The sequence below is a fragment of the Puma concolor genome, chromosome B3 (assembly GCF_028749965.1).
Source record: "Puma concolor isolate L17-30 chromosome B3, mPumCon1.1.hap2, whole genome shotgun sequence".
Lineage (NCBI taxonomy): Eukaryota > Metazoa > Chordata > Mammalia > Carnivora > Felidae > Puma > Puma concolor.
The window spans coordinates 95,684,959-95,702,023 of record NC_141672.1 but is presented as its reverse complement, the minus strand read 5'-3'; the positions used below and the strand labels follow the sequence as shown (position 1 = coordinate 95,702,023).

Below are 17,065 nucleotides of genomic sequence, written 5' to 3'. Positions count from 1 at the left end.
AATTAAAATTAGGAAGATTTTTCAAAGCAACTTTTAGTACCCCTTGGTACAGATTTTAGTTATCCAAAATGTGCAATGACTTACCATCCTTAACAGTGACTAATTGAGACTTTTGAATTACTGTCTTTATCAATGATTGATGATTAGGGTAATTATAATTGAAATACTAACTAGTTTCCAAATTTTCAAAAGCTCTGTAGAGTGTCTCTCCTAATTGCTGTCTAGGAAAATGAAGAAATTAGGAAAAAAGTCATAGGGCAAAAATATCCTTAGAAATATTTGAAAACCACCACTTCAGTGAGGGAGTCAAAATCTGCCTTTGGTAGCATGTAGAAATGACTGATAATTGGTATTCTTCTTATAGCCTATTCTGTTGGCATGATACTTACATTTGTGGTTCTGGTGCTGATGAAAAAGGGGCAACCTGCTCTCCTCTATTTAGTTCCTTGCACACTTATTACTGCCTCAGTTGTTGCTTGGAGACGTAAGGAAATGAAAAAGTTCTGGAAAGGTAACGGCTATCAGGTATGTGCTTCTTCTATCTTGGTTACCAAGTTATCTTAGGACGTAATTCAGTGACTAACTTTGGCTGGGAACTGCCTGTATATATACATCAAAGCTTTTATGTGCCCAGAAGTTACCTTGGATCTGTCAGGATGTCCCAAGTTTTTTCCATCATTACTCCCTTACTGTCCACCTGCTGCATCATCAGTTTTCATCTCATCTGATGCCAAAATCCTGGTGACTCCAGGTGAGACTACCAAGAAGCAGTGGGAGGGCATCAGGGAAAACCACAACAGCATTTCAACATAAGTTTTCAAATCCGCACAGGAAAGTAGGCTTCATGAAAAATAAAACTATAAGTACAGAATTTTTGAGTCTGATATTAGCTATTTATTTATATAGTTAGAGTCCTAAGGTTTTGCAGGTAAAAATTCTACTCTCTTTAGTACCTAAAAGGGTCTAACTAAATTCAATAGGGTACCCATTTCAGATTTAACTGGATCAAGACAGACCTTTCTGTAAAATCCCTGGAGCAGAGGAAATCATGGTATCAGAACCTGTTATGTTTGCATTTTTTCTTCATTACAGTTAAGCCCCTTTCTCCTTTTTCTAAATGTTCTTGATATTCCAGTAAAATTTGTCTCCATTGAAATTAAAGGGGATTGGGAAACTCTAGCTTACTAAGGTCAGGGTCATCACATTGATTTTTTTCATGAGGCAATTAGCTCTGCTTTGCCTATTACAACAAACTACTGTCCTCCATCCACCCTCATACATGTGTGTTAGTGGTCACGTGAACAAAAATAGAGATACTTTGGGTGGGTGGCTGCAATTCTGTTAGTAGGTAAACAGTTCAAAGTTCATATCCATCTTGCAGTTGGTCTACGGTATCATCTTTATTTAACAAGAGGTGATTAACTCATTAAGTTAGACTACTATAATTTGAAGAAGCAGTGGTCTAGAATTCTTTTGGGTAAATCTTGTAATTCCTTTGAAATTTCGTTAAAATAATACTTGTCCTGCCTACATCACAATGCCTTTGTCTTAACTTATGTTTATGTGCATGGAATTATGGCTACAAGGCCCTTGACTAAGCCAGTAAAATAGCATGTAACTTTTACATGAAGAAGGCACCCACACAATTTTTTATTTTTATAGATTTTTAAAAATTAAAGTATGTCCTACAACATACAATTTACTTCTAGCCTTTGAAAGCCACATCCCAGAAAGTGCTCTTCATAACCATTTTCTTAAAATAGTTTTATTTTCATATAGCAAATGTTAATTGAGCAGTTCTGTGAGCCAGGTACTATTTTAGGTGCTGGTGATAAAAGATGAACAAGTTAGAAACAGTCTTACTCTCATGGCCTCTTGAAAGTGAGATGCTTGTGGAGGATGCAGATAGTCACTAACAAAGTATGATAAATGTATTTATTCGCTATATAGGGTGCCATGAAAGCTAGCAATGGGATACCCAGTGCTTGTGGTTTTGTGACAGAATCAAAGGTGATTTAGAGAAGTCTTAAAGAATGTTAAATTTATGTGTTGAAACTTGAAGCCTGAGCCATGTGTTCCATGTGGAAAGAACCATGTCTTGAAAGGCTCAGAGGGAAGAGAGCATGGCACATTCTAGAAACTGAGTGAAATTTAGGATGACTATAATGTTGAGTAACAGTAGGAAATGAAAACCGGAGAAGGAAACAGGGGTGACAGCCCATAAGGTCTTGTAAGCCAAAGACCTTCAAAGAGGTCTTTGAACTCTTATCTTGAGAACATAGGAGACCATTTAAGGGTTTTAAGAAATCTACAAAATGGATTGAAGAAAGGAGCAAAACTTAAAGCAGCTATTATAATCAGGGGCAATAGTAGCCAGAATCAATACAGTATTGAGATCAAAAGAAGAGGACGAAGTCCAAAGAAATTTAGAGTCATAATTAATGGAATACAGTGATAGTGCCAGTATAGGGAGAAGAGAAGGAAATGGAGTCAGGATTTCTGCCTTAGGTAACCAAGTAGGTAGATGTGATACCATTCACAGAGATAAAGAAGGGCAACAGGTTTGAGGAAAATGGTGATGAATTCAATATTGGACATTTTAGAGCACCTATAGGACCAACAAGAAGAGAGAAATAATAGGCAAATGAATGAATGTCTCCTGATGTGCAGGAAACAGACCTAGCTAGAGACAGAAATTTGGAAGCACCGAGTGAGAACACAGAGGGAGAAGCAGCAGCTCGGGACAGAACTGTGAGCAAGAAGTTTCTATCTGATTCACTGGTTATGAGGTAGAGCAGGACAGAGAAGATGAGCAACATAAGGAGATTTTGATTAGGGTTGACATTAAATTTTTAGGTTAGAATTTAAATTCGGAACTGTTAATGAGAACACATATAACTGTCTTACAGAATGAAGTATGTGTCTTGTTATTTTCATCACCAGCATTTTTACTTACAAAATTTTCCTTCCCCTTTAATACAGCTTTTAGAGCATTTTATTTTAAAAATGTGTGCTTATTACAGAAAATTTTGAAAATATAGAAAAACACAAGAAAAGGAAGTCCACCAATAATTCCACCACCTCGAGGGTGGGCGCTCTTAAGATTTATGTGAGTTCCCTCATGTGCCTTCTTGGATAAATGCATATGTGGGTAGATGATGCCATACTCCAAAGAGTTCTCTGTTTTGTTTTTTTCACTGCGTGTTATTTCATTTTTAAATTCCTTATTAAAAAAATCATTTTAATGGCTACGTAATACTCTCAAACACATGTACTGTATTTTACTACCATTTCCTTTGACCCAGTAATTTCTCTTCAGGGGATTGTCCAGAAAGTGATTAAACATTTGGACAAAGTTGATGTGAAAAAATGTTCATTGAAGGATTTCTGATTATCCTTGTTCTATTATAATGATTAATAGGTTAATATTATTAGTGGCAATTAATGAACTAAAATTTTTACATACACCCTAATCCTGTTTTTACTTTCTTTTTTTGTGTGTGTGTTTTAATTACAAAGTAATGCATGTTTACATTCTTTAAACAAGTAATACAAAAGTGTCTAAAGTAAACATAGAATGTCCTTTTCTAACTATTCCACATGCCCCCACCTTCCGTTAGGGCCAACTACTTTGAACATTTTGTGTGGAGATCTTTTTATGCCAACTCACACTACAAATAGTTGAATTTTAAAGATGTCATATACGTAAATGTAATAACATTGTGTTTCTTTGAAAATACAGTTCACTTTCTCTCTGGTTTATTACCTTTCCTCCTTTCTCTCTATGATGTTTATTGAGGGGAAAGAGGATGGTAGGTAAGGAAGGAATTCAACCAAGGGATGCATTTATATTCCCTATGAACAACTCCTCTGCCTTAGACCATCCAAGTTTCATTCTCATTCTTAAAAATAGTGATCTTGAAAAAAACTAGAATTCTGCTTCACAGTAACTACCTATGAAGGGGAAGACCACTACAGCTGACACAAGCAGTAGTAAATAACCCCAGCAGGGCAGACTGCTGTAGGCAGTAGTAAATAACCCCAGCAGAGCCTTAATCATATAACATAGAAGCTAAATAAGACAATTGGTTGTAGGAAAATTCACTTTAACATACCCAAAAAGGTAAAACAAATTTGCAGGGGTGGAGAGGGGTGGACAGGGAGGCAGCTTGTGAACTTTGTTTTACAGTTTAACTATATTAAAAAAGAAAAAAGGGTGCCTGGATGGCTCAGTTGGTTAAGCATCTGCCTTCAGCTCAGGTCATGATCTTACAGTTTGTGAGTTCGAGCCCACATCGGGCTCTCTGCTGTCAGCACAGAGCCTGCTTCAGATCCTCTGTCCCCCTCTGTCTCTGCCCCTGCCCTCCTCACACTTTATGTCTCTCTCTCTCTCTCTCTCTCTTAAAAATAAACTTAAAAAAAAATTTTTTTTAAAGAAAAAAGATTAAGAGAAAAAAAAAGAGTAAGACAACTTTGGTTATACACTTCTCACTTTTGGAATGTGATGTCATCATTCTATTAAGTAAAGATATTCAGAATATAAAATAGCACATAGTAATAAAAGTGTGGAGTCTGGTACCAGATTACCGAAGTTTGAACTCTGATTTTGTTCATTATTAGCTCCATGGCCTAAGACAAGTTACTTAGCTTCTTGGTGCCTCAGTTTCCTCCAGTGTAAAAAAGAATAATAATCATCCTATTTCAGAGGGTTGGTTGTTGTCAAATATGCACATTGCCTAGAATAGGGCCTGGCATATCATAAACACTGTGTATTTGCTGCTATTATTTATAGGAATTGGGTTTTCTGTTTTGGTTTATTTGTTGCTTGGCTGTTACTTTTCAGTTCATTAACTAGATTTCTGTTTTCCCAGTTTGAATATTAAAACTTAAGGTGTTTGTTAAATCTAGTTCGTTTAACTCAGTTTGCAAAAAGATTTGATAGCCATCACAAGGCTCAGAGGAAAAAGAAATCTGTTAAATGTGGTCATTTTCCCACTGTACGCTAGACTTTAAAATATGAAGAAAAGGCACATGCTGAAATTTTAGGCAAGCTGGTTGCAGAATATTACAGACTGCTGCCAGGAGATAATCTATTTTTTTAGAAAACCAGCATTTTTGAAACTTATAGAATATAATGCCTTCACAAAGTTATCCCCATTGTGAAAAAGAAAATGTCTTACTACTTTTGTCCAGCCTTTAAACTTAAAATTAGGGGCACCTGGGTGGCTCAGTCAGTTAGGTGTCTGAGTCTTGGTTTGGCTCAGGTCGTGATTTCATGGTTCATGAGTTCAAACCCCACATTGGACTCTGCATTTACAGTGTGGAACCTGCTTGGGATTCTCTTTTCCCTCCCTCTCTGTCTGCTCCTCCTGCTGTCTCTCACTCTCTCGCTCGCTCACTCGCTCTCTCTCTCTCTCTCAAAATAAATAAACTTTAAAATATACAGCAGTTCAGGGGCACCTGGGTGGCTCAGTTGGTTAAGCGTCTGACTTTGGTTCAGGTCACGATCTCACAGCTCGTGGGTTCGAGCCCCGCTTCGGGCTCTGTGCTGACAGTTCGGAGCCTGGAGCCTGCTTTGGATTCTGTGTCTCCCTCTCTCTCTGCCCCTTCCCGCTTGCGCGCTGCCTCTCTCTGTTCCTCAAAAATAAATAAACATTAAAAAAAATTTTTTTAAATATATATATATACGTATATATATATGTATATATATGTGTATATATATATGTATATACACACGCAGTTTCCTTTTTTTAAAAAAAAAATGTAGCTAAACTCAAAATTAATTTAGCTTGAATGTTGACATTTGTGGGAAACAGTATATTATAGGCCTTGGAATCAGTTCTGCCAAGTCACGTCATCTCTTATGACTGTCTCCTCATCCATGAAATGAGGTTGGATCTACAGGCAGGTGGGAAAATCTAATCCATAGTGGTGGGTTAGCCCAGGGCTTGGTAGGCAAGTGGATGAGATCAGGTAAGGCTAGGCAGAGGCTTTGAAAGTACAACCTGGAACCTCAAAAAGTCTGGTAAAACAGAGGGAGGCAAGGTATTGACCCAGTGTAAGACACACCTGAGGGTCAGCCCTGAAATCAACCCTCAGGTAGTTCCTGGTTCATCTCTCAGGCTAGCAGTGTCATAACCTTTTCCCTTCTCTCCCTCTGCCTCCATTATTTTCATAGCATTGCCAGATGGTTTCCAGAATATCTCTTATAGTATTCCCAACTCAAAATCTTCCTTCTCCAAGCAGATACCCAAGAGTTCTCCACTTGAAATTAGATTCACCTTTCCCCATATTTTTTGTGGATTTTGTATTTTAAATACTTATTAATATTTGCTTCACAGTGTAGATATTTATGTATACCTTCCTCAGTTAGTTATTATCTCAAAGGTATTAGGAACCCACACTGCTGATAACAGTATTTTATACACTATAAATTCTCCATTAGTGTTATTGAAATTCTTCATGCAAAGCATCTGTAATGTTCAGTCCTTAATCCACTGACCTTTAGTCACTTTTGTGTGTATGTGTGTAAGTTTGTGTTTTAGCAGCCCTCATAAAATTGCCAAAATTATTATAAGTTTGTTGTGTTTAAAAGTGAGACACTTTTAAACGTTAAATTAGACTAGTATCTTTACAGTCTTTATATGTAATCATTTCTTTTTGCAAGTGCCAACAGTTTTTGCTACTTTGTGACATAAGCAAATACAAAATGGGTAATATAAAATAAAGCCAGAATCTAAGGTGGTGACATACTTGTTTATGCTATTAATCATTTAGTTCATTCCAATACCTGATACTAGAGTGGGTTCAAGAATAGTGGTGGTAAATCAGGGCACCTGGATGGCTCAGTCGGTTAAGCATCTGACTTCAGCTCAGATCATGATCTCATGGTTTGTGAGTTCAAGCCCTGTGTTGGGTTCTGTGCTGACAGCTCAGAGCCTGGAGCCTGCTTCAGATTCTGTCTCCCTCTCTCTCTGCCCCTCCCCTGCTCATGCTGTCTCTGTCTCTGTCCCTCTCTCTCTCTCTCTCTCTCTCTCTCAAAAGTGAATAAACATTTTTAAAAATTAAAAAAAAAAAGAATAGTGGTGGTAAAAAGCAGGCCTTTGCACTGGGGATTTTCTTTTTTTAATATATGATTTACTGTCAAATTGGCTTACATACAACACCCAGTGCTCACCCCAACAAGTGCCCTCCTTCAGTGCCCATCACCCACTTTCCCCTCTCACCCACCCCCCATCAACCCTCAGTTTGTTCTCTGTATTTAAGAGTCTCTTATGGTTTTTCTCTGTCCCTCTAACTTTTTTTCCCCTTCCCCTCCCCCATGCTCTTCTGTTAAGTTTCTCAAGATCCACATATGTGCACTGGAGATTTTTTAAATGTCATGGTTAGCCTTTTTATACTTTTTTCCAAAGGGGAAATTATACTCCATTTATTTCTAAAACTGAGACTTCATGGAAGTACTTTAGTATTTTACTTAGAATCTTTCAGCCCTTTCCATTAATTTTTCTGATCAAAAGAAGTAACATTTCTATAGGATTTCACTAAAATATTACTAATTTGGAGATCTTAATTGTATATTGTTTTCCTATAATTCAAAGCCACTTACACTATTATTTACTATGAACTTTTTTCTTGAATGCTTCAAGAAAATACTTCAGCTTTTTTTTTTAATGCTTCAACTCATGAATGCTTCAAGAGTTACAGTATTCAATTCCATGTGATTGTACTCAAAGTCTTAAGTTCTAATTAGTGTAGAATAAATAAAGGTGTTTTTTTCTCTAGAGAGAAAAATCAAGCAGTGGCATAATTACTTTGGCATAAAGAACAACTAAAAGAAATCATCATTTTAGGGGATTTTTTTGTTTGTTTCTAAATCAGTGGAGTTAGAGTTATGCAGCAATCTCCAATGGGCTCTTTTACTCTGGATAGGAAGTAAGTGTTCGGTTTGTTGATATCCAGTAAACAGTGGGTTTGTCTCTGTTAAATGTCACTAGTGCTTCTAATTATTTTTAGAAGTCACAAGCTGTAACTGACAAGTCCGAATACAGAGATACTTAGAACAACACTGCTTTAGTATCAGCAACTCTCCGGTTACCTCTTCCCCTTTAATGATAGTTTTATTAGAGTGTTTCTGGAGTCCGGTTCACTTATAGATAGGCAGAACTATCAGTAAATGCCAGGCAAGCTGACCCAATTTCAGAGGACATCTTTCCAAATCGACCTTGCTTATTTACAAATATTATGAAGAACTCTACCAATTTTGCCAGTTAATTTTATTATCTATATTAATTTTTGTTATGTTTTTAAAAACCTATTTTGGGGTGCCTGGGTGGTTCAGTTGGTTAGACATCCAACTTGATCTCAGCTCAGGTCTTGATCTCAGGGTCATGAGTTCAGGTCCCACACTGGACTCCTCACTGGGTGTGAAGCCTACATAAAAAAATTTTAAAAAAAATTTTTTTTTATGTTTTTTATTTTATATTTGAGAGAGAGCATGAGTGAGCACGAACAGGGGAGGGGCAGAGAGACAGAGACAGAATCTGAAGCAGGCTCCGGGCTCCGAGCTGTCAGCACAGAGCCTAACGCAGGGCTTAAACCCACGATCCGCAAGATCCATGACCTGAGCTGAAGTCAGATGCCCAATCGACTGAGCCACCCAGGTGCACCCCCCCAAAGTTTTTTAAAAATAAAAACCTATCTGGGGGACCTGGGTAGCTCAGTCAGTTAAGCATCTGGCTTTGGCTTGGGTCATGATCTCACGGTTTGTAAGTTCAAGCCCCATTATCAGGCTCTTTGCTGACAGCTCAGAGCCTGGAGCCTGCTTTGGATTCTGTGTTTCCCTCACTCTCTCTGCTCCTCCCCTACTTGCGCTCTGTCTCTCTCAAAAAGAAGTACACATTAAAATAAATAAATAAATACGTACATACATACATACAAACCTATTTCAAGGTCATGCTTTATGTTTCTGTATTGCTTTGCTTTCATTGAAAAGTCGGTAAAGAAAAGTAAATAAAGAGTACAGATGTTTACTTCTTAATAAGTTGATTTTGAAAGTTTTTCTTTTAATCTAATACATTGCTTATGTAGTTAGGAATTAGATTATAGTGCCAGTGAGGTAACTGAGGTTTAGGAAAGAAGAGGTGTGTGGTAACGTCGGGAGTATAGGCTGTCATTAGGGTACAATTGCCAGGGTAAGCAGGTCTTGGGGAAGAAAGAGGATTTCCCCAGCACCCATTCTGCTGAGGCCACTTAGTTCTCTTTCCCCACAGCTCCAACCTCTTATCCTCAGAGCTTCTAAATTGCTAGAAGAAAAGGAGCCTAAATATATCTTACATGCTTCTCCTTTCTGTCCCTCATTTGAATTATGACTAAAATCAACAGTTCAACAACTTCATCTTATGTTTCATCTAGTGAAATGTTTGGTAAATATGTTAACCTTTCTTGATTGGACCTTCCCCCCCCGAAGTGCTACGAACATGTAACTATCTTAATGTAGGGAATATCTTTGGCAAATAAAGGACCTCAAAACTGCTTTGGCCTTGAGATGACTTGTAGAGTACTGGCAGGTTTGGGTTTTATAAGTTGTCTCTGTTACTTGAGACAATTGTCAGCAGAAGCTTCAGCTCATGTTGTGTTCTTCTTGTTTGGCAAGTTCAGAGACCCCGTTTGGAAATGACTCCACCTTCTGCTTCCTTTTCCAAAAAACACTGAAGCTTTTAGAATCCTTTTACAAAAATAGGAACATTTATCTTGCTGGTCTTTCTTCTAATTCTTGATAAAGAAGGGAAAATGTGCATCACAATACTGAAAATTAATCACTAATCTAAAAATCTTTGACAGTCTTCGCAAAGACAGTAGGTACTTTCTTTCTATTTTTAAGCAAGTTTATCTGAAGAAGAAACTGAAAACATGTAAGCAGTTTCTTCTTCCTTCATTCCCAAATATGAAAAGATTTATTTAGGAATATGGAGCATAGCTGAAGTGATCGTTTGAGAAAAGTTTAACTGGTAATTCCTCTAAAGTAGTCTATAGCAAATGTAGTCTTGATTTTATTTTCAGATACTCATTTGACCTTTTAAGTACCTTCAGTATATTTGTTTTTAGTAGAAATGTTTGTCATACAATGTTTCCATAATTTCATGTATCATTCTTTTTTTTTAGTGTTTTATTTATTTTTGAGGGAGAGAGGCACACAGAGTGCGAGTGGGGGAGGGGCAGAGAGGGAGGCAGACACAGAATCTGAAGCAGGCTCCAGACTTCGAGCTGTCAGCACAGAGCCCAATGCAGGGCTCGAACTCATGAACTGTGAGATCACGACTGGAGCCGAAGTCAGATGCTTAACCAAGTGAGCCACCCAGGCACCCCTCAAGTATCATTCTTAAATTGTCTTACAGTCAGTTCAAGGCATCAACCAAGTTACACTGTCCCCAAACCAGCAGGTATTCTCAAAGTGACTTGTGGGGTCATTTTTAGTTTTTTTACCTTTAGGAGTGAACACTGCCTGGAATAGTGTCCTAGATTAAGCATCAGGAATATCTTCCTTTTGTGGTAGAGTTCCCATTGCCATGAAGGGCAATTCGTATTGGGAAATGGAAATAGTAGAAGATCTAAAGAAAGAGTTCATCAGGTTGGCTCCGAGTCAAATGATGAGGCTTTCTCTGTCACCCTGATCTTATTCTTAGAGCATGGATGTTGAGCCACTACATTGCTCCAAAAGGAGTGCTCAGTCCCAGGGAGTACTCTGTGTCCTTTTTAAAACGTGGGAATCCTTTTGCCAAATTAGTGAATATTGAGGGCAAATTGAAAATTTGCATTTCCTAACTTGTTTTATTTGTGCCTAGGTGATGGGCCACCTGGACTATGCAACAAATGAAGAAAGCCCTGTGGCTGCTGGCGAACAGAATGTCCAACAATAATATTTTGTAGACCTGTCAATTGATTTTCTACAAATAGAGTTTGACTTTTGAAATTGATTTTTGAATTGACAGTCTGAAAGAAGCTTCAATGATATGCTTGCAAATATATATTTTTAAAGAGCTGGTACTGACAATTACATCAAATAGTTGAAATACATTTGCTTTTAACTATGTTAAAGTTGTGCCTTCACATTAAATAAAAGCGTATGGTCTGTGTAATTTTCAAGATCTATTATACACAGTATATTTTTCTAAAAAACTGTCTTGACCCACCCCTCTACTAAAATCTGTTTCTTTCAACTCTTAATGATAGATAAAAGTATTTCTGTCAAGGTGAGTTTATGAACAGATTTTACTGTAAAGAATTACATAAACTTTATGCTCTATAGAAATAACTGCTTAAGATCATGCTAGAAGGCAGTTCAGCGATGAAATTTTGGATCTTTTCACTGCAGTGGTTAGAAAAATAGGATTTGGGAATATCTATAAATGCGTATTTTTGTAGCATAAGGTTTTTTTAAAAATCCCAGTCTTTTTTTAAACTTGAAAATCTGAATTACTTTAGTCTGCCTATGTATTATATTAAAATATTTTTCCAGATATAAAGAAACATAATATATAGAACTAGTCTTCAGTTTTCAGTGGCCTGTTTTTCTTGAAGAGGTAGCTTAAATTTCTACACTAACATTCAATTTCACCATGGTATTTCTTACCTCTGGAATTTGGTTCTTTTGGTGTTAAGGCTTGACATTTTGTAAAATATTTTTTAGTCAACTTTTATATTAACACATGTGGCTCATTGTGTGAGTATAACATCCCTAACCATCTCTTCTTACCCCCTCATCCACCACCTTTTTTTCCCCTAATTCCCACTCCTTTCCCCATAGGAAAGCACTGTTAATTTTTTAATATTTTGATGGAGGATGACTTACTAATATACAAAGTGTGCTCCAGAGGAAAGAATTGGAGACAAAAGACAGGAGGCTGGGTTAGTCTCAATTTAATGACAATAAAAGAATTTGAGTAAATTGTCTTAGCTTAAAACCCTTGTATCTCAGTTTTCTCATCTGCAAAATGAGTGATTTAGACCAATTAATCACTCTGGTACCTGGTGGTACCTTCCAACTTGAAAAATATCTTTCTCATTCTTTGCCAAATCTCAAATGTGGCCTTGAACATTATCCTGGGAGTCAGAAGTCAAAGTATCTTTCTACTGTCTTTTATTTTCTTTAAGAAATTCCCAGGGGTGCCTGGGTGGCTCAGTCAGTTGAGCGTCCACTTCAGCTCAAGTCATGATCTCATGTTTCATGTTTCAAGCTCCGTGTCTGGCTCTGTGCTGACTGCTCAGATCCTGGAGCCTGCTTCAGATTCTGTGTCTCCCTCTCTCTCTCCCCCTCCTCCACTTGTGCTCTGTCTCTGTCTCTCTCTCTTAAAAATAAATAAACATTTAAAAAAAATTCCCAAATGATGAGTGACTGCAACAACAGGATTTTGCATTTCCCTGCAAGTAATGTACAAGATTGTGAACAAGTCTGATCTTTCATCCTAAGACCATTTCTCTGATTAAAAGATAAAGGTAATGCTTTTTAAAGCATTTATGTTTGAAGTAAATTTAACATTTGAGGCAATTAGTTGCTTTTGTTTAATTAATTTTTGCTGAGTAAACTGTAGGTAGAGCAGCTCCCTTGACAATGAGCCCCTCTTTCCACTTAGTATACTTATGGGTCCTTTGGTTTATGGCAATATGACAGGTAAGTATCTGACAAGTAAGAGTTAATCTTAATTTTGCCTACATAATATCAAGTTTGAATTTTTTCCAAAGAATCTAATTTATTTGGCAGACTCTGATAGAACAGATTAAGTGCCATTTTAAAGCTCCAGCTATATTTTCATTTATAATATCAATAAGATATTTGCCAAAATAGAGCTTTTTTAGTAAAATTATCTGTACTCATCCCAACTTTCTGATACTTTAAAGCCTCAACCACATTTTATGAAGAGCATTTTACATCTAGAAATCTGAAATCTTAGTTATTTGATACAAATTCAACTTTATCCAACTGTAAGTTATCAAAGAAGTAAAACTTTGTTCTAGTTTGCTATTGAGATCCTATTGATTAATAAAAATAAGAAACAGAGTGAAATTCTCCCAAGTTTCTCCATTCTCGATGTCAACTTTATGTTGTATTCTAAGACCCTCTCTAGCAACCTAGCTGGAAATATTTTATTTTGGAAATCAAAATTAAGGAAGGATGAGAGATGAAATTGCTCCTTAAAAGGCCACGCGTGTCCTTTCTTCCTCTCTCATCTTCCCACCACCTATAACTTGTCGGGAAAGAGAGTTGGTTTTTTCCTGAACATGTCTTTACAACAGTGAGATATATTGCAAGAAAAAAAAAATACTTTTTAGATCTTCCCTGTGAACATTTTGTAGCGTATCAAACAAAGTAATATCTCAAATTGTAGGGTAGGTGATTTTTACTTTAATTTAGACCAGCAAAGATAAATGTGAGGTTAATGGTGAAAGACCTTGATATTCTAATACATTATGTTTTTGTAGATTTTTTTAGATTAGCAATACCTTTGTAGAATCTGTGATTTACTTTTGAAGGAAGAGAATTCTGCTGTTGGCATGTATAGATTTTAGTTTCATGTCCGTAGAGATTTTGGTGAAATGAAAATTTAGAGTAAATACAAATGAACTTTCTAGTTTTTCTTTGCTCTTTTGATTTCTGCCATAGGTATAAGCAAACAGTTGTTTTTTTGTTTTTTTTGACTAAAGACATTTGAACTAATTTTAATTAGGCTTGATTTCTAGAATTTCAGGCTGATCTCCACCAATGAGATTTCAAAAACACAGGAATTGCATTTCAGACCAGTAGAATGCACTGGTTTGAAAGGTTTTATATTTTCCCATTAATAAGGAAAAAAGTTGAATTTATTCAAGATGATGCCAAATAACCAATTCTACAGTTTTAAACTTTTTATTTTCAGTGCTCTATTTATCTCAGAGGACAATTCTAAAGGGGGCTGGAGAGGGTAATATAAATAAAACCAAAATACTGAATATAAGTACCTTTTTGCTTCCTGGAAGAAAGATACTCTGTAAATTCCAGTGACCTAAATCAATTACTCAGCCTTTTGGAATTTGAAAGAAATTGTGCAGTACTCATTGTTTGGGTTACTAAAATTTCAGAGTAAAAATGATTGACAGAGTAATAAACAGGCCATATTATAGTGAAGACCATATATATAAATTTCCTTGTTTAATGTTCCCTTACTTAAGGACAGCCTTTGCATCTATGAAAATGTTCATTGGTGGAAAAAGTATTTTTAAACTAAATTTTTAGAATAGTCCTCATTATTGTCAATTAAGAGGCAACAAAGAGGGAAAAAATGTAGAATATTTAATGTCATGTTTCTTTGATTAGAAAATTACATAAAAAATACTGTAAACAACTTCTATTCCTTTGGAGTATGGATTTTTTTTTTTTTTATACCTAAGTTTATCTGCTTAGCCTGTAAAATTTCCCAGTAGGACAAATCATTGTAAAGTTTTTGCCTATTTTATATCTTCTGTTGTATTTTGTTCAAATGAGAACGTTTTTAAAAATGCATATGATTGAATTTTTACTTCTTAGATGATGGTTTGAGTGTGGAATTCTTTTTTTAACACTTTGATATGTAAGTTGGTGCAAATTAATAGTTTTATAACACTACTGGTCTCTATTTTTTTTATGGAACAGATTTAAAATTTAAAATTTTTTCAAGTGTTAATTTAGCAATGCTTTAAAACTTCATTATGTGCCAATACTGACAAGAAAAACAATTTTATAATGTATTGAATTCATTATGGTGTTCAATAAATTATATTTTAAAATAGAATTTAAATTTGTTTTATTTTTAATGGTGAAAAATAATTGAAAATGAACTAAAAGTATACCAGATCGTGTTCACATAAAGTATAAATGGTAATCATCACTTATGAAATTGTATAGTTATTTAAGTCTGACAAATTGTCCATAAAATCTAGATTCCATAAGCGTCATTTATTGCAAATTTGTACTGATACATAATACCCCTTCCTAAGTATTTATTGAATAAATGCATTATAGACTTTTTTTTTAACCAAGAAATCCTATCTGTTGAAATGGACATTGATGGCATTTGTGTCACAAATTACTAAGATGCCCGCTGCCATTGTATTATTCTTTTAACTCAGATGTGGTTGGCTCAGATATAGATTTCTAATGTGTTTGTCTTGACCACATGTTGAGGAAGTCCAGTCCTCTCCATGCCCTGCGCAGAGGAGCCTTGTTTCATCCCATATGCCCAAATATCCATGTGTCTGGAAAGATGCATAAGAAACTGGAAAGAGTGGCTGTTTCTAGGAAGAGGGCAAGTAAGATGGCTAGGGCACAGGGGTTCAGAGGGAGATGTATTTTTCACTGTATACTCTTAACACCTTTTGCATTTTCTATGATATGCTTCTATTAAGATTCAAAATACAAATCACGAAAGTCTATTGACTCTTAATAGGTATTCATACTAACATATGGTTAAATAATAAATTATTCATATTTTCTTTAGGTAGTTAGCCTTATAAACGGTTTAATGTGTATAGTGGGAGTAAAAAATAACCAACTCTCAAGTTTTTGTCTTTAAATAAAATTAATTTATGTTCTTTAAAAATTATGTTTATTAGCCTGAAGTTCATTTTGTTTTGTTAGAAAATAGGAGGACTAAATTTTATATTCACATCATTTCCATTTCTGTAACCCTAAGAGTCTAGATCAGTAGTTCTCAACTTTAATATTTCTTGTGGCCCCTACCCAAATGACCCACAACAAATTAAAAATAAGGCAAAGGCATAAAACCTAGACTCCAGCGGCACTTGGGTGGCTCAGTCAGTTAAGGTCCCAACTCTTGATTTCAGCTCAGGTCATGATCTCATGGTCGTGAAGAGTTGAAGCCCGCCTGGGATTTTCTCTCTGCTCCTCCTCCCCTGCTCATTTTCTCTCTCTGTCTCTCTCTGTCTCTGTGTCTCTTTTTCTCCCTCTCAAAATAAACTTAAAGGTAAAAATAATATATCATGAAAAGCATTAATACCAGCAATTGAAAACAATGACCAATTCTAGGCAACATTAATGATAACAAACTATCTTAGCAAAAAAGTTTTGGAAATTTCAACTGCTTGCATGTGAGTTCTCAGAATAGACACTGCTCTGGCAGCAATAGCCAAACTTAGCAGAATTCTGGAGAGAGATCCTTGTAAACCGTAGTAAGGCACTGATTTCTCACCAGCTCTCTTAAGAGTTCTTAAGAGTCTTAGTTGCAGATGAAAGTGTATGGTTTGACATGTCATTCTATTAAAAACTTCAATTTGGATCAGAGGATTTTTTCTCTAGATTAAGTGGGAAAGGTAACAATCAGATTCTAAGTAATGTTTACCTATAAATAGGCCCTGCTAGCTATGGAAAACCAAGTAATTTTTTTTACAAATGAAAAATGATTTATCCACAAATTTATGTGTTTGGAACATTTTTCAATTAAAGCCTCACCAATTATTTCCTATACAAAATCCACTCCAGCCCTGATCAGTGCAAATAAAATAGACCAATGCAATTGGCAAGTCGTCTCCATTCCGTCTTCCAAATGTCTCTCAATGCTCGTATTCACCATCGCCACTGCCGTGAACTCAATTTAATCCATCTATACTGTGAACAAACTCTTAACTGGTCTTGCAAATGCTAATTTTGCTATCAATCACTCTTCTACATCATAAGCCAGTGCTCTTTCCTAAATGGATATGTGATCATGCAACTCAAGTGCTTTAAAAAAAACCTTTAACAGCACCAAATTTGTCTCAGAACAGTCTAGATTCCTTACTGTGATTTTTAGAGCTTGACTAGTGTAGCCCCTGTGCCTATCTAGCTTAATCTCCCATCGTTTTCTTCTCCATTCCTGCCCTCCTCTTTGTAGGAAACTTCGGTGCACAGTCCCACCTTCCACACACAACCATCAGTGTAGACCCTTCAAATCTCAGTTTAGGACTCACAGTTTGGAATGGAAAGATACATGTGGAAAAAACAAGTACAGATGATTCCCTTATGGCATTTTATTCTAAAAGAAAGAAGAGAAATGGGGTC

General features: G+C 36.1%; 1 protein-coding gene across 2 annotated transcripts in view; it reads left to right on the top strand.

Annotated features, from left to right (window-relative positions):
- SPPL2A (signal peptide peptidase like 2A) overlaps positions 1 to 11,135 on the top strand; it is a 51,906-nt gene extending 40,771 nt beyond the window's left edge. For both annotated transcript variants that reach the window (XM_086710670.1, XM_086710669.1), the window contains 2 exons: positions 365 to 525; positions 10,842 to 11,135. In XM_086710670.1, the coding sequence (XP_086566796.1) occupies positions 365 to 525; positions 10,842 to 10,916 (236 nt within the window). In that variant the 3' untranslated portion in view covers positions 10,917 to 11,135. The remainder of the gene's footprint in view (positions 1 to 364; positions 526 to 10,841) is intronic.
- The last annotated feature ends 5,930 nt before the right edge of the window (positions 11,136 to 17,065 follow it).